Source organism: Opisthocomus hoazin, chromosome 1, assembly GCF_030867145.1.
Source record: "Opisthocomus hoazin isolate bOpiHoa1 chromosome 1, bOpiHoa1.hap1, whole genome shotgun sequence".
NCBI classification, from domain to species: domain Eukaryota; kingdom Metazoa; phylum Chordata; class Aves; order Opisthocomiformes; family Opisthocomidae; genus Opisthocomus; species Opisthocomus hoazin.
In genome coordinates this window covers 92,713,366-92,731,868 of record NC_134414.1, presented here as the reverse complement: position 1 = coordinate 92,731,868, position 18,503 = coordinate 92,713,366, and the positions used below count along the sequence as shown (strand labels likewise).

Sequence of the window (18,503 nt, the reverse complement as noted above, 5' to 3'; positions counted from 1 at the left end):
ACCAAGTAAAGTGCTCTTCAACTACCCCTTTCTAAATAATGATTAATTCATATGTGCATAAATATTGTTCAACATTCACCTGCAGTGAATATTTGGATAAAGTTAACCAGTTAAGGATATAATTTTATGTATCAGGCAATTTTGCTGATATACCTATAGGTGTCAATTTTTTCTGGACAGAAAACTGACGGAACAATTTATTCGGTACAACAGAAAAAATTTCAGTCCTGGTGATTTCTCACATCCCAATGACCTTGACATTACCTTTAGCTCTAATGACTGCATTTCATACAGAAAAATGTGATGTGCTGACTGACTTCTGAAAAGCTGTTATAAATCAATGTTGTGTTCTTGAGGTCATTCTAAGCAATGGGCAATTACCTCTCATCTTTTGTTTCCATTGAAGTAATCAACACGACTGGGCTGAGAGGATTACTGCATTTCATACATAATAGGAAATAAATTACTAGAAAGAATTTTTTAACTATGTTGGATAAAGATTTATGGTGAAGTGCTTGAAGATCCAGAAAATACGTCTGAATGTAATTAATAATTTACAATACAGAACAATCATTTTTGTGAATACGCTGAAGGTGTGTCTTGAAATAAGAACAAAAAATGCTAACAGCCCCGAAGAAAATAAGGAAAACTGCAAACACGACACACAAAGAACACAATCACCATTTTTCTGAGATACAATGGATTTTATATATATATATATATAAAGATATATATAACAAACTAATTCTTACTCTCTCTAATCCATTGTGTCTCAGAAAAATGGTAATGATTTTCTTCATGTGCATCATGCCAGCAATTCTCAGTAGATGTCTGTGTGTGTACACATACATAAATATAGGAAAATAGGTTTTAAGAAACTAGGGATATGAAATTGATATCCAGTAAAGTTACTGTTGGTGAAGTTAACGTAAAATTGAGACAAAAAGAATTCCTCTAACGCATTAGAGCATGACACAATGTTATGCAAGTGAAAGCAGATGTACAGCGACATCTGCTCAGTTTACAAAGACATCATCAAGTTACTGAGACCCAGAACTTGACTTTTTAAAATTTTTACAGCATCTGTCATCTGGATTCTTAGAGTCTTTTTTCTTTATCTGCCATTCAAGTAAGTAATTTTAACAGCCACATTTTATGTTCTACTATCCAGTAGATACCAAATCAGGTAAAAAAAACAATTTAAGCCGGGTGCAATTCTGAAAAATAAGTTGACTTTATACTGCTGCTCCAACAAAAAAGAAAAAATGAAGCACTTCAACAATGTAGCCCAAGGACACAGGACAATAAGCCCAAGCTCATGTATCTCTTTTTTTAAATAGGCAGTTTTCATCTTCTGCCCCTTGAGACCATCAAGAAGAGTAGAGTTCATCCTGAAGGGATAAGTAGACCAACTGATACAAGGTCAGTGTCTTCTTTAGAACTGTATGTACTACAAATAATACCATTGTATTTTGCAATTGCTTTTCTGTAAAAATTTCAGTGATTCCACAGTCCTGATAAACTTCAAAGAACAGTGAAAACCATTAGAAGGCAAGGCAAAAATGTTTTCAACAAAAATGACTCTAAAAAACCTCAGTGGGAGTATGCACCTGTCACATCGCTACATATGCTTGAATTTGCATCTAAATAAGAAACCGATTTGTACAACGGCACAAATTTGGACAGCAGCACACAGAGCTAGGCGAGAAGAAAAGTTATTTGAGACCTCTAGGTCATATCTCAAAAATATGGCAAATCGCTGTCATTCTCTTTTTTCACTCTGCCTAAGGACTGATACACTGTGTCAGCAAACTTTGAGATGAGGCTAACTAATCTGAAGTTACGTCAAATATTGATGCCTGGCCATGAACTTGGTGACTTTTTTATTTGGATGGTCTCTTTATTATGCTTAAAGCTCTTTATTGAGCTTGAAGGTATCACACATTCACACACCCCCCAATCCCAACAAACAAACAAAAAAACCTGCCAAACCAAAAAGGAAACAAAAGAAGAAAGGAAAAGTAGGAAAATAAAGGGACAGAAGCAGCCAAGCAGCCTTCTTTCTTTTAATTCATTTTGCTCTAGTCAAGCACTGTCATTCACGATAAAGTAAAAATAAGCCTTCCTCAGGAAAGATGGCACACAGAAAACACACTGAATTTGCCTGTTCTGTGTGAGCTTATTCTGTGATACACCAGCTAATGATTGTAACAAAGTGCATTATGTCACTGTTTTAAGGGAAAACCTTGTCCTTTGTTCCAGATTTTCTATTGTATCATTGCATTATTTTTTAGCATACTTACTATTTCTTGCGGCATTCACTGGCTCTGTCAATTTTAAATTCAGGTAGACTGATGAATCCTTCTGCCTTTTCATCCTGCAAAGATAGTTCTAGACATTACTGTTGTTAAGGTGTCAGAAAAAACCACCAGCACACTGAAAACTTAAAGGTATTCTCACTTGCCCACTTCTTACATAAGGAATACTGATGCATGCTCTGCTCTGGCAAACCTCCCACAGAAGTCACTGGGAGTTTTGCCAAAGTAGTAAGACAGATCCCTTGGTATAAAATAAAATTTTAAATACCTGGTTTTCTCAAACAATTTCACAGCTGAACCAGCACTTGCAAATATACAAAATGGCCAAATGTATTCAGGCAATTAGTTATTGTAATTAGTTAATTTTAGGGGAAGATGGACTAATTAGTAAGGAGAAATGCAGCCTACTGTAAGAAAGTGGGAAAACAGCAATTTAAATGTGTGCTGTTTACCATCTTTATACAATATCATAGCTAAGAGGCATGATAACTCTTCAACTATTTTCATCTCTCTGTCTTCTCAAGAGAGAAGACATCTGACCTTCCTCCCCTCTCCTCTAAAGACTTGCACATAGTTTATTTTATCAGATATTCAATTTCCCTTGACTTTTCACAATTTGAAATCATTATTTATTTTAAGCTACTAATACATCAATAACACAGACTCTCTTATTTAACTGCTCATAACTTTGCATGAGAAATTAATACAGGATCATCAAAGTGAAGCTGCAGAAAACACAAATGTATGTTAAGAAATTCCACAGAATTACATCTTTTTCTCAGAATCTCCATGGTTATTTATGCTACATGTGCAGTCCACATGACTGTATGCTTTCTTAAAAATAAATGAAGGCACAAATCTGCATATACAACTAGAACTAGAGTTGTTCTGTGGAAGGTACAAGGTTGTAACAGGTTCTGCATTAGCAGGTATTTTAAAACTGAAAGGGCACTGTTTGGAATAATCTTGCTATTTCTTTTTTGCATGGTTACCTAAGGAAACAAAATTTTGGCAAGAGCACTGTTTGCTTGTCTGTCCATCTGCCACTGAGGCTCCCCCCCAGCTTTTGAATCTATTGGTGATTGCAGACACTTTGGTGAGGGAGCTGAGGTCTCAAAAATAATGGAAGCTCAGCAATTCTCAGAGAAACCTGGGACAGGGGGAAGACAGAGGCAGTTAGACCACTGCCCTCTCCATGGGGAACTAAGGCACAGCTCAGTGGTTCCACATGCTCCTTGGCCATGGCTGGTGACCAGTCATCGTACTTGTAGATATGAATTACTGCCCTGATGAAGACCTCGTAGTAGTCCTTGAGGAGGGAGGATGGAGAGAAGGGAGGGAGAGTTACTGATCTGAAGCTGGGATCAAGGCACAAATGGGATGAGTCTGTGGGAAAACAGACTTTGGTAACTCTGTTCATGGAACAAACTTGCTTTCTGTTTACTCAGTGAAAAGCTGGGGTTCACAATATCTTAAAAAGGTTACGTAGAAATGTTTGCAGTGATTAAAAGAACAAGTCCAGGACTGAGTACCTCCACATGCTGGCAATTATTCTATTCAGGATATTTACTAATGAAACAAATAGGGTTCAAAACTAAGGTTTCTTAATTCACTGGCAAAAAGCTTTTTTGCTAAAGCTGTTGTAAGTAAACATGTAGTAATGCAGAACATGGTGCACAATCAAAGCTGTACACTATTCAGTTGGGCTGCTGTGGCGCTCTTAAGTTCAGCACATATGAGCACTGAAATCATATCAAAAATTGCAAAGAAGGAATGACAGGAGAACACAACTGAGAAAACAAAAGCATCTCCCTTAATTGCCAGAGGTTTTGGTGATTTCACTAGCACAGATAAACAAGGAACACCAGGCAGCACATCATCAAAGTTTACATTCCCATGACTAAGCTTGAATGGCAGGATTAAATAACTACCTTTTCCCTTTCGAAGCTTTGAGGATAGATTCATTCTAAACTGGTGAGAGCAGGGAACAGGAAAGTGTGTTATTTCTTCTTGTAGTAACAGATGAATTTGAAGGATCAAATATCTCCAGACCTTAATGGTAATTTAGTCAAGCAGCTGGTATTAATTTCAGTATTATTATTTGGGTGAATAAAGTTATTCATATATATATGCACTCAAAGCACTGGCTTCCCACTAATCATGACAACAGCACTACACAGGGTAGCTGTTGAGGCAATGAGCACAAATGCTTACCTCTTCATTGATATACCAATATAGAGATGTATCCTTCAGGACAAACCAGTATTTTTTCCACTTCTGAGAGAAATAACTCTTGGCATCTTTCTTTTTCCAAAGCCAGCCTTCACAGTCCCCTCGACCGAGATCCTTACATGAGATCCGTCTTTTGCTTTTACCAGGAACGGGAGCTGAAAATGGCAACGAGTTGATGTAAAAGTGTTTTGACTTGTCCACTAAATCAACAAGACAGCTAGCCAGAAAGCACTATATATTTGCTAAAGAAAATTAATTACAAATTTCAACCTCAATTTGCCATGAATAAATTATTACAAACATTCTATTTCAACTACAAAGTCTATGCAAGGCACTGTAAGCTAAAAAAAAAAACCAAACCATGTTCAGCACCTAACAGAGCTTGTATTCTATGGATAAGACAAAAAAAAAAGACAGCACAGAAATAAAAGACATTAGGGAGAAAAGAAAGGCAAGACATTTAAAGATATGAAAAATGGTTATTTATAATTTCCAACAAATCAATATTTCACATCAGATTAAAGAACACAGCATATAAATTCACATACTTTCACATTTGGCTGTCAAATACAGAATCACAGAATCACAGAATCACAGAATAGTAGGGGTTGGAAGGGACCTCTGTGGGTCATCTAGTCCAACCCCCCTGCCGAAGCAGGGTCACCTACAGTAGGCTGCACAAATACAACTACGTAAGTACTTCATGGGTATTCAAAAACCTCTCTTTGCAGCTCCTTTTGCAACTAAACAGTTTCCAAGGCCTTTGCACTTCTAAATCAAAGGAGGACAATTTGCTATGATATCAAATACCTGACAGCTTTGGTAATGAGCAAGGGCGGCAGTAAGGCATTACGTGCACATAGCTGGAAAAACCAGCCCTGGCCCCAAATAGGCTAGAGTCTAAGTATTCAAATGAAAGACATGCAGGCAGAGGAGCATTAGGGAACTATGAGACATCAGTAATGGACTAACACCTTCTCGACATGATCAATGGAACTAAACATTGGATTTGAGCTAACAACTTAGAATTCCTCAAATACTGCAATAATCATAAACGTTGGCAATTCCACTTCTACCAATACATGAAAACAAATTAAACTTTTACCTTTGTTCTTCTTTTTACTTTTCTGCTGTAGAGAAGACTGCTGAAATGTCTACAAGAAAATCAAAATGGGAGAAGTGAAAATACAGTGTTTATATTCAACCACTTCCTTATCACAAAAAGAAGTGTAATGTTATGAACACTGAAGTCACCACCAGGAAACACCAGCCAACGGAATTCTAGGCCTAAGAAAAAAGGTAATTTTAGTTCATATGTTCATAAGGTTGTAAAGCGAAAGCACATAGTGAAACATCTTGAAATGAACCACACAGTAGTCTGCCAAAACAACTGAATTTCTTCTCTAAAATGACTGAACTTCTCTCATTCTGTTAACAAGGAAGGAACGTCTCCCTTTGGTTAGTATGATAGTGAAGCTACACAGCCTGTGCATTTGTAGTATATCATCTGATTAAAGTCTTCCTGACATAAATATGCAAATATCCAAATTAATACACTGCCTAATGCAGTTGTGAAGGCATCTATACCATGGTCTTCAGAACATCAGACAGTCCAGTCAGAAACAGGCCTACAAACACCAGTAAAACTCTGCTAAGTCAGAACTGGGAAAAAGTCTCCCAAATAAAAAATCTGAAATAGAAAACACTTTATTTTTTACTAGGTTTTGATTGGAAGTGTTTCTCTCCAGTTGACCCACTCCCATGAACCAACCCATTGCCTTGGCAATGAGAAAGAATGGAACTTACTTCTTTACTTTAGATCCTAGCTTATTAAAAATGGCAATCCATATTAACACATTTTATGGTCATTTCTGTTAAAAAACTTTGACTCAGATAATCACCATCACTCTAGTGGATTTTAAAAAATAATTCTGGCATTAATTATTACATATGACATTGTGGCAAGGCTTTGGTAGTGGGGGGGCTATAGGGGTGGCTTATGTGAGAAGCTGCCAGAAGCTTCCCCCATGTCTGAAGCCGGCTCCAAGGCAGATCCAGCCTGGCCAAGGCCGAGCCCATCAGCGATGGTGGTAGCACCTCTGGGATAACAGTTTAGAAGGGGAAAAACCTGCTGTGGCACAGCAGTTTAGACAGCGGAGTGAGACTATGTGAGAGAAACAGTTCTGCAGACACCAAGGTCAGTGAAGAAGGAGGGGCAGGAGGTGCTCCGGGCACCGGAGAAGAGGTTCCCCTGCAGCCCATGGAGAAGACCATGGTGAGGCAGGCTGCCCCTCTGCAGCCCGTGGAGGTCCACAGTGGAGCAGATATCCACCTGTAGGCCGTGGAAGGGACCCCACACTGGAGCAGGTGGATGCCCAAAGGAAGCTGTGACCCCGTGGGGAGCCCGCGCTGGAACAGGGTCAGAGTGTGAGGAGTCTTCCCCATGAGGAGGAAGGAGCGACAGATAACGTGTGATGAACTGACTGCAGCCCCCATTCTCCACCCCTCTGTGCTGCTTGGGGGTAGGAGGTAGAAAATCTAGAGTAAAATTAAGTCTGGGAAAAAGGGAGGGGTGGGGTGGAGGGTGTTATTTTTTAAGATTTGATTTTATATTTTTCATTATCCTATTCTGATTTGACTGGGGATAAATTAAACTTTTTTCCCCAAGTTCAATCTGTTCTATCCATGATGGTAATTGCTGAGTGATCTCTCCCTGTCCTTGTCTTGACCCTTGAGCCTTTCATCATATTTTTTCTCCCCTGCCCAGCTGAGGAGGGGGAGTGATAGAGCGGCTTTGGTGGGCACTTGGCATCCAGCCGGGCTAAACCATGATGTTACTCCAAAATTTAAAAGCACGATTTTAGTTGTGTTGAATTTTAGCCTTCTATAAATATAAACAAATGCTTCAGTGCTGAAACTAAGAAAAGGCTACATTAGAGTGTCTGAGTATTCAAACCTCTTATTTCATGAATCAATACAAAAAGCAAAGCTTTTGTGCCACTTGATAAAAGTAAATCTAAGCAAAAGCACTGACAGCCCCTTGAGCCCAAATCCTGTTCCTAGCAGATAAGACAAACCCTCACCCCAGCTTACAAGGCTCCCTTTTCAATTACAAAAGCTGCTTTTCTTTTCATTTTCTCCTCCCTGCTTCCCGTACACCTGAGCTCACATGCAGGAGGCTGAGGCTCGGCTTCCAAGGGACGTCTCACCTCACAGCTGAGACATTCTCAAGCAGCAAATACTGACATGTCTTCTAAGTGATTCTGAAAGCAGATGAGAACAATAAGAAAGGCCTTCTCTTCAAATGTTTAATCTGTAAACTGAACCTGCAAACATGAGCTTGCAGCTCTCAACTTCTGAGTCAGTTTTTGGGAAGAAAGGGTAATGAAGGGGTATCAGTTTTTAATAGCAAGAGACCACGTAATTTAGACGTCTAGCCATTTTTCCACACATTATGTCATACTGCAAAATAGAAAGGTTTTATTAAATCAATTTAATATTCTAAATTATCTCATTAAATTTAATTATAATTAAGGACACAATCTACAACTCGAGCAAAGTTCCTAGGAACTGTTCAACTGACTTCAGTGATTTTAGCTAACACTTTAGATTATTTTACATAGACTTCAGGCTTCACGTTGGCTTGTCCTTCACAAAAACAGCAACAGCTTTTTTTTTTTTTACCCAGATGATGTATAAGCAGTATGTGTAAGTCAGTGCCATTCAGTTTCAAACTCACGTAATATATAATCCAAAAAACCCCAGGTGAGGATGAAATCTAAAAATGCTTCTTCTGTTGCTTTTTTAAGGAAATCGTCAAATACGATCTGCAGCCTCTTCTCAGTTATTAGACAATGCTTAAAGCCATTTTCTCATTGTTGTTCAGAATCACAGAATGATGAAGCAGGTCATGTCCTTCCTCCAGCTGAGAGCAAGGCTTGCTTTGAAGCCAACACTCTATCATGTTCTTCAGGCTTATCTCCAGCCTAGATCCAGCTGTCTCCCAAGAAGGAGATTCCACCACCTCTGTAAGCAACTTGTCCTATTGTTGGTCACCATAATGCTTCCCCTTTTACACCTTAATTCTGTGATGTGGCAAATACGGAAATAATTTGAATACTTCTTTTTAATGCCACAAACCCGAAAAATATGGATTGACACCAAAGTCAGATATTTAGTTGTACTAAAGCAAGGTTGCTGCAAGACACTGTTTAATCACCCGCCCATGAGGCCAGATTTCAACATGTTCACTGCATTTTGGTTCTGATGTATCCTGAGCTTTGAGCAACTGCTTTCACACACATCTTGTCCCAGTTTCCAATAATTCTTCTCTCCTACTAATTCTCAGAGCAAGCACGAAATGAAATAGAAAACAGCATTCTATATTACAGAAACTCATTAGTAACTCAAAATCATAAATAAAACTAAAACAAGACTGCCACTGAAAAGATGAACTAGATGAATACCTTAATCCAAATGGAAACTGTCATTCCTGAAGAAAATTTGAAACTGTTTAATCATATTCTGAATTATGTGCTTTCCAGTTGCCCAAAATACAATTAGTGAAAGTTTCCACTATGCAAACGCAAGGTGTCACTTGATGTTTAACATATATCAAAACTCCCTTGAATACCTTGAGTCTCAGTTTTTTGAGTGCAATAATTTTCTCCTGTAATATGTGATGTTTGAGCTTGTTCTACTTAATAATATACCTAAACTAATCCCTCTGACTAATGCACATTTAAGTATAATATCAAAGAAACATTTTAGGTATATACATATCTGCCTTTGCTAACAGCAGCCTCCAAAGCACATGCATTTCAAGAGGAACAGAACATCATTTATTCAAGGGACTTTTGCTCTGTTTCTGTTTTTTTAACAAAGGTGCTAGCCTACCTCTAGCTCTACCTTTCTGAGGGCTTAGCTGCACATCCCATCAGCCAATGGAGATTTCATTGTGCATAGAAGAGCCGTAACAGTTCCTCTCTTCCTGCAACTGTTCATTACCAAACTTGCTATGTGGCTCTTCAAAATGATTGACAGAGTTCTGAACGCCCATCAGAAGACTGCATAGCTGTAAATAGCAATCTGCCCTAGGGTATGCCTTTCCATGCTTTTAGGATTATGGCACAGTAATACAGCTGCACAGTAAAAAAATTCCAGGTGGAGGCTCACACTAACAAAAAAGGTCACCAACAACCTGTAACTGTATTTGTTCATTTAGCAAGAAAATAATCACACGTAGATTGTATAATCAACAATATCTGCATGCACACACACATCAGCATCTTTGTATGTACAACACAAAATTTTCAAGAAATGAGACTGTCAGGTTCTCCTCTCATCCTCAGAGTTATCCAGGTTTCTGTCTGCTTTCAGATTGTGGGATAAAGTATTCATTCTTCATTATTAACATGCTTTCTGTATATTTACTCAGAAGAGAAGCAAGATTGAAAGTTTGTCATTAACATTCAAAAGTCTGAAAATGTGAGTATTTATTATGAACTACTTAGTAGTAATTTGATAGCCCTCTATTTGGAAATTTTTTTAAAATAAAAGTGTTAAATAATTTAAGTTTCAATTAATTTGTTTCATGCCATATAGGAAACTTAATAAACTGATTTTCCAATACCAGTATTAAATTGGAGTGAAACTGCTATCAGGAGAGATGAATATTTGATAAAACTCATGTCATGATGAAAGTTAGAAAATTTCTATTCTGGTTGATACCTCAAATAAAAGTAGAAGACCAAGTAGACTGGTTATCAAAACTATTGACTTGGGAGGACTGGCTATTTTGCCAAACTTCAAGAGTCTGAGGAAGAAGTCTAAAGATTTGGGGTCAAACTATTCCTATACAAGAGCTTCTCTAAGATCTAATATAAATTCCATGTGTGACCATCAGAACATGACATCCATGTCCAAAAAATAGATATATTCTAACAGCTACATGAACCCCTTCATGGTCACAGAATTTGTAGGTCTGCCAAAACATGGATCATAGCTGAAGCTTCTCTGAAGATCTGGATTGGCCATAGAAATTAGGACTAAATTTGACAGCTCCTAAAATCCTCTTTCGAGTGCTTATTTGTTTCTTCACTTTTCTACAGAGATTTTCCACTCGCTCATTTTTGGAAAGCTGGAAGAGAGGACCAGGTTACGGAAATAATAATCTCCAATTCTTTTACCTGAACTTGAGTTCAGTCTGCAAAAGAAAATGGCAGGTATCTTTATAGTTTTTTTTGAGAGCTCAAGTCAAATCCAATTTTTCTCAAGCTGCAAGTTTAGACACTAAGGAACTATTTACAGTCAGACAGTTCCCCTCTGTCACTGTAAGATAACTTTTTCTAGTTCCAGCAGAGTAGCTTGTAACATTTCTGATTACTGGAACTTTCTGCTGCAGATGGAAAAGCCAGCATCTAGAAAAAAATCAAAGCTGGTGCTGCCAATTATTTGATTGATCTCTCACACTCAATACTTTTGAGAACACTGGTAATGTTCTGTTTTCACAGTTTTGATACACCACATATACATGTATCTCTGCATTTGGTGTGCTGAGATCCAAAATGTTGAAGCTAAATGAAGAGTGAAAAGGGGGAAAAATTCAAAGCTATTTATAGTACATTGTCACACTATCTGTCACTATTAACAACTCATGCTTAAGGGTACCCCCAACATATGATTTTGCCAAAATCTTTTTTGTTTACCATCTTGTTTAGTCTCCATTAAGAGCTAATGATAGATAGCATTAATTGCTTTCATTGATATTTGTGGAAAATACAGTTTTCAAGGACTATGTTACAAAGGTATAAGAGAAGACCTCTGGCAGCTCAGAAAGTTTGAAGCCTTCCAATCCAGCAGCAGAATTTCATTCCCAACAGATAACTCGTTTTTTTTACAGCAGGAGCAGGTTTTGACCTGTTGTTCTGCTTAGCCCTCAAAATAAGCAAAAAGATTACTGTTTATAGTCAGCTAGGTCTTGAAGCTAGCTGAGTCCACACAGGCCATCTGCAAGGCAGTTTTTGGAACAAGAGCTGAAGCTGGGCCGCACAGGACTTCACTGGTATAGGAGAGAAGAGACAAGGCATGACTTCGTGCTCTGAAGGAATCAGTTACCAGGGCTAAGGGTCAAATGAAGCACCTATGGGTGAAATTACACTCAAAAGGGAACCTAGTAACAAGAGGGATATGGAAAGACTATGCTTTAAGTTATGATCCTGTTTAGGAAGGGGAAGACTTCACTGCCTTGTTTGAATAGTTTTGTGTGTTGACTGGGGTTCAGAGACTGCTAAGAGAACAAATATCTGCAAAAAATCTCATGCTTGGCATATCTGATTTGTCAGGTTATGCAGGGTGTTTTTGCAAATACTCCTGTCCCTGCAATCCCTAACTCCAAGATTATTCCAAGTCCTACTCTATTCTCTTTTCTTCTTACATTTTGCTGAATAACTGTTTATTTTTTATTTACTTCTGGATTTTGAACTTTTCACACATTCAGCATTCTCTGATTTATCTGTGATTACAACTATTTAGTTGCCCAAAAACACTACCAAGTGGCACTAAGTTGTGAATAAAGTACTTTTAATATGTTGCAAGAGCTCTAGTTTACCCAACCCTACTAAAAGCGGGACTTCACTCTGGATAGGTAAAATGCAAATACAGTACATGGGATGGCCCTTGTGAGAAAAAATCTAATACAAAAGCACAGCAGTGAATTTACGAAGGCAGATCCAGAAATATTTCCTACGCTAACGTCACAGGCTGATGACAGAAGAGTCATCATCTGTGAGTAATTCATAAATCCATGATGAGTTGGAATGAAAAGTGATTTACAGACAAGGGATGCCACAGTTGATGAAGAATGCCCTGAAACCTTCAGTCTTGCCTCCTAAATGCAAAATTTATTGAATCAAATCTTGATCTTTTGGTGCTTTGGTAACAGATACTTCTGCTCTCCCTGCACAGCTCTCAGCTCTTGAGCACACTCTGTAATAAAAATACCATACCTAGGTTTAAAAGGACAGCATTCACTAAGGTTCTGGCTAAGACATTTAATACTAAACCACAGTATGAACATTATATATGTACAGACTTCTAAACGTGAGCTTCTGTAGTACAAATAAAATAATGTCAACAAGTAAGTCAGAATCATTATACTAAACATCCTGCACAAATTTCTTTTTTAAATGGCAGGTACCTCAGACAGAGAGAAGCATGAATCACTGGTTCTGTCAAAACGGGCACAGACATACTAACAGCCACTGGAAGAACGGATCCCAGAATTCATGGCTTGGTATTACACACTATATTCCTCCTCCTCCCTTAGTTTTGCTTTTTCAGAACTGCAAAAATGTGTTTCAATACTAAAGGCCAAATGAATGTGCATTTGCAAAAGTTGGCAAAGCAATAGTTTTCTTGGCTGCAGTCAGAAAGTCTATTTCAGACAAGAGAATTTTCTACACTTACCTGACAACAAATGGTCCTTCTCTCCTCTCCCTACAGCCGCCTTCTGAAAGGCTTCTAGGAAGTACTAGACCTACAGTACATGGCTATGCCATCTATCATGCACAGTCACAGCTCTAACTGGATTCCTGTATTTTTGGAGCTCTGACCATGAGTTCTCAATGTACACATTTTGTTAGTGACCAAAGGATAAAGAAACAGTATGTGTCTTAAGAGGAATATGCTAAGAGATTTTTACTGTAAAAAAAATGTAGCCTAAGACTTTGAAGCTGCCAACTTGCTAGCTCCTTCTGTTGTAGGCAATGGCTACATTACCTGTGTAGGATGCTCTCCTTATTGCATAGTCTGCAAGGGCTGACAGTACCAAAGATGTCTAAGCTTTTCATACAACTGTTCCTGTAGCTGCTTAACCAAGAAGAATATGCTAGCTAAGGACAGAACTGTGGCTGTCTGAAATGTGACAGAAAGCACAGCTTTTCTGTTCAGAGATTCTTATTCATTCTCCCATCCCTAAACCTTTTCTTGTAATTTGGGGGGGGGCTCTGTAGCAAATGTTGCATTAGCTGGATGCAAATTTGCACTTGCACAAGCTAGTGCAAATTGTTTGTGCAAAGTTGTTGGCATAATGCATGCAAAACTTAGAAAAATTAAAACTTTTTTTAAATCTTCAGGCCATGTTGAGAAAATAATATGCAGCGGTCCTGCTTTCCACCACAAGGGAAATACTTTCCTTCTTAGCCATTAAGCTACAGAACTCTTTAATTGAAATACTGAAGCAGAAACACTCCTGGATGATATCAAATTTAAATGAGAGTTCTCATATTCCCCCACTATCTTTTCCGCTGACAGAACAAGGACTGCAGCACTGTCAAAGCTGCCTGAAGCAAATGAGGATAAAAAGTTAAACTAGGCAAGTGCTGCTCATTAGAATAATTTATTCTGAGATCATTATTCTGCTCTACATCTACTCTGAAACATGTAATTTTGGTACCTCCCACACCGTTTTTATTGACAGTAAGTAACCTAAGAAAGGTTCGAAAACTATACGTATTCTTTAACGGCCTAAGTCCAAGATATATCAGTTGTTCAATCATCGTGTGCATTTCAACTCCACCTATTTAAGAAGGAAAAAGAAACTTAATTATGAACCATTACAGAACAGTACTTAACCCCGTATTTTCATTTCTACCGAAGATCAATTCCCAGTTTCATCTCTTACTGAAAAGAATGGCCCAGTCAGAGAACCATTAAACGGCTGAGGCAGGAATGCACCTCTGGAGATTGTCTCATCCAACCCTGTTACTCAAAGCAGGGTCAACTAGAGCAGGTTGCTCAGGGCCATGCCCAGTTGGGTTTTTAATACTTCCGAAGACGGAGACTCCACGCACAACCTGCTCCAGTTAAATCAACTGCAAAAGAAGTTTTTTCTTATATTTACATGGAATTTCCTGTATTTCAATTTATGTCCATTGCCTCTTGTCCTTTCACAAAGAATCACTGAGATTAGTCACCCCATATGCACTCCAGAATCCACGTGGATTGCTTGTGCCCTGCTGTGTTGCCCCTCTAGCAGGTATGAGTCAGTCAAACAAACCTCTTTCAAATGATGCAATTCCATCCAGGAAAAATCTGGTTTTGCTTAGAAAATTTGTGTCTTATTCACAGGAAAGGTAGATTTTTCTCTGTATGTTTATCTAAACATTATAACAGTAAGACTACCCAAGCAGATCTAAGAAATTTATTCTGCAAGTGATCTATGTTAGATCAGAGAGGTGGTCTGTGGCACAGCATGGAACTGATCACAGAATCACAGAATCACAGAATGGTAGGGGCTGGAAAAGACCTCTGTGGGTCATCTAGTCCAACCCTCCTGCCGAAGCAGGGTCACCTACAGCAGGCTGCACAGGACCTTGTCCAGGTGGGTCTTGAATATCTCCAGAGAAGGAGATTCCACAACCTCCCTGGGCAGCCTGTTCCAGTGCTCCGTCACCCTCAGAGGGAAGAAGTTCTTCCTCATGTTCAGACGGAACTTCCTGTGCCTCAGTTTGTGCCCATTGCCCCTTGTCCTGTCGCTGGGCACCACTGAAAAGAGCATGGCCCCATCCTCCTGATACCCACCCTTCAGATATTTATAAGCATATATTAGGTCCCCTCTCAGCCTTCTCTTCTTCAGGCTGAACAAGCCCAGCTCCCTCAGCCTCTCCGCGTAGGAGAGATGCTCCAGTCCCCTCATCATCCTCGTAGCCCTCCGCTAGACTCTCTCCAGTAGCTCCTCATCTTTTTTGAACTGGGGAGCCCAGAACTGGACAGAGTACTCCAGATGGGGTCTCAGTAGGGCAGTGTAGAGGGGAAGGAGAACCTCCCTCGTCCTGCTGACCACACTCTTCTTGATGCACCCTAGGATGCCACTGGCCTTCTTGGCAGCCAGGGCACACTGCTGGCTCATGGTTAACCTGTCATCCACCAGGACACCCAGGTCCCTCTCCGCAGAGCTGCTCTCCAGCAGGTCTGCCCCAAGCCTGTACTGATACATGGGGTTGTTCCTCCCCAGATGCAGGACCCTGCATTTGCCTTTGTTGAACCTCATCAGGTTCCTCTCTGCCCAACTTTCCAGCCTGTCCAGGTCACGGTGAATGGCAGCACAGCCTGCTGCTGTACCTACCACTCCCAGTTTTGTATCGTCAGCAAACTTGCCGAGGGTACATTCTAAATCTTCATCCAGGTCGTTGATGAAGAAGTTGAACAAGACTGGGCCCAGTACTGACCCCTGGGGGACACCACTAGTTACCAGTCTCCAACTAGACTCAGCGCCGTTGATGACAACCCTCTGAGTTCTGCCATTCAGCCACTTCTAAATCCACCTCACCGACCACTCGTCCAGCCCACAATTCCTGAGCTTCCCTAGGAGGATGTTATGGGAGACAGGGTTGAAAGCCTTGCTGAAGTCTAGGTAGACAACATCCACGGCTCTCCCCTCATCTACCCAGCCAATCATGTCATCGTAGAAAGCTATCAGATTGGTCAGGCATGATTTCCCCTTGGTGAACCCATGCTGACTACTCCTGATAACCTTCTTTTCCTCCACTTGCTTGATGATGACCTCCAGGATAAGCTGCTCCATCACCTTTCTCGGGATGGAGGTGAGGCTGACCGGCCTGTAGTTCCCTGGGTCCTCCTTCTTGCCCTTTTTGAAGATTGGAGTGACATTGGCCTTTCTCCAGTCCTCGGGCACCTCTCCTGTCCTCCAGGACCTTTCAAAGTTGATGGAGAGTGGCTCAGCAATACATCCACCACCTCCCTCCGCACTCGTGGGTGCATTCCATCGGGGCCCATGGATTTGTGGGCGTCCAGATCGCTTAAGCGATCCCTCACACAGTCCTCCTCGACCAAGGGAAAGTCATCCTCTCTGTGGGCTTCTTCTCTTACTTCCGGGGCCCAGGATTCCTGAGGGCCTGCCTTGGCACTGAAGACTGAAGCAAAGAAGGCATTCAGTAACTCTGTCTTTTCTGCGTCCTCCGTCAGCAGGACACCCGCCTCATTCAGCAGTGGCCTGGACCTTCTGATGGGAAAACTTAAACTACTGTGAAACACCACAGAAGTCAACCCCAGGGCATTAACAGAATCTTGCATCAGGCTCACGGTTGTTCTAGATGAAAAATCAGTAGCTTAAAATAAAGTTCCCATGCCCCCCTACAGCACCTAGATGCTCGCTTATGATGAAAAGAGTACACACACAGCTGCTTCTGTAGGAGCAGTTAGCAACACTTCTGATTGTGCCCCTCAGCACTATCTCTTTGATATTGCTCAGTCTGACTGTGTGACAGAGAAAAGTGCAGGGGAGGTAGGTGCTCTTTAATGAATGAGGGCAGAAGTGAGAAAACACATTTTTGCTTTAAGAAAGATATACTCTTTCAAGCTACTCTGATAGCACTTGGGCATAATATTCTTTCAGTGAAAGAAACAGAAAACTCAATTCTGACTTTAAAAAATGTTAAGTTTTTAGCAAGAAATCAATCAAACAGAAAATTGTACTCTTCCGAAGCTAGGGAGTTTACGAAGGCTTTAGAGAAACAGGAAATTAATGCACAACTGTATGTGAAAGAAGCTGTCTTAGCAAAGCAGAGGCACAAGAGAAATTACAGCCACCAAACACTTTCCTTGCTCATTTCTAGAAGGTGAAACACACAAACCCAAATTTTCTCCTTTTAAGTAGCACAATTCATCAGGAAAAAACCTTATCTACTGGTACATCACTGTTAAGGACATGTCCTTGTAATAGTTTCCAAGGCATTTGTACCCTTCAGGACTGAAACGACATTTCCAGAACATAGTGCTTTGTGTCCCTTTCGTGTTGTACCATGCTACCAGGAATAGCTTGCAGCAATAGCTGTAGTAACAGTTACACATCAGGGCTGAGTTCAGGTAGCTCTTGACGACGGGAAATAACAGGATCTTGAACAGAGGGGAAGTTTGCACAGGCAAATAAGGGAAAGAGCATTTGTACCTCAGCCACTATACATTCTGTTAAAATTCATACCAAAAACTTCCATTGCACCTATGAACTGAGGTAGAAAAAGAGCAGTTCGTTCCAGGATAAAAGTCGCATTACTTGCTACAATTCAGTAAAATTTCCCCTAAGTATAAGGTGAAACAGCACTTCTCAGAAAGTGGGGAAAGATAACATTGGGTCTCTTTAATTCTGTGCTCGCTATGGCGACCTTATGGGTACAAACCAGCTTACAAAATTAGTTTTAGACTTTGTTCCAAAGTCAGAATTCTGCAGTGTTAGAAATATTATCTACCTGGGTTAATCTGAAAGCAAAGGGATACACTTGAGAAATGGACAAAACGCAGTTATCTCTGTATGAAAAATAAGAGGTTTTCTTCCCTCCACAGCACAGTAGCAGAGATGGATTGGCTGACTCAGAGATCAGGCACTAAGCAACAAGCACTTCTTTCCAGTAAAATAGAAGCACCTAATAAAACAGCTTCAGTTCAGGAGTCGCACTGCTGCAAAGAGCCATTTTCCTCCCAGGTGCAACCATACAATCTCCCACATTATATGTCAGCAACAGGCTCGAGGGGCCACCACCGCTTAAGCGGGGCAGGGGAATGGGGCAGAGACTCCTGCGGAGTCAAAACCACTACTTTGAAAAAATCACTTGTGCAGAAACATTTGTAGTGCTTGTCAAAGCATTTTGATAAAATGTTACTCTGAAATGGGCATCTGCACCCCCGTAATTCAAGCAACGCTTTCACCACTCAAGTACAAGTTTTTCAGAACACTAAATTTCATGACGGATGCCAGCCAGTGTCCTCGGTTCACTGTTTTCACAGCCCTGACACCCCCCCTTTTCCTTGCACAGAAAGGATTGCAGAGAGGAGCCAGTAGAGAAGTCAGGACCTAGATCTGAGGTCTCATAGATGTGATGCTCCCCAACCCATCACAGTGACAACTCATGCTGAATCCCTTCTGTTCAATGCCTGACA

The 18,503-nt window shown here is 40.2% G+C and overlaps 1 protein-coding gene across 6 annotated transcripts in view; it reads right to left on the bottom strand.

Moving 5' to 3' along the window:
* Nucleotides 1-18,503, bottom strand: part of CNKSR2 (connector enhancer of kinase suppressor of Ras 2) — a 232,638-nt gene that overhangs the window by 57,203 nt on the left and 156,932 nt on the right. For all 6 annotated transcript variants that reach the window (XM_075429438.1, XM_075429455.1, XM_075429429.1 and 3 more), the window contains 3 exons: nucleotides 5,656-5,704; nucleotides 4,533-4,705; nucleotides 2,304-2,377 (listed from right to left, as the gene is read on the bottom strand). In XM_075429438.1, coding sequence (XP_075285553.1) covers nucleotides 2,304-2,377; nucleotides 4,533-4,705; nucleotides 5,656-5,704 — 296 coding nt within the window. The remainder of the gene's footprint in view (nucleotides 1-2,303; nucleotides 2,378-4,532; nucleotides 4,706-5,655; nucleotides 5,705-18,503) is intronic.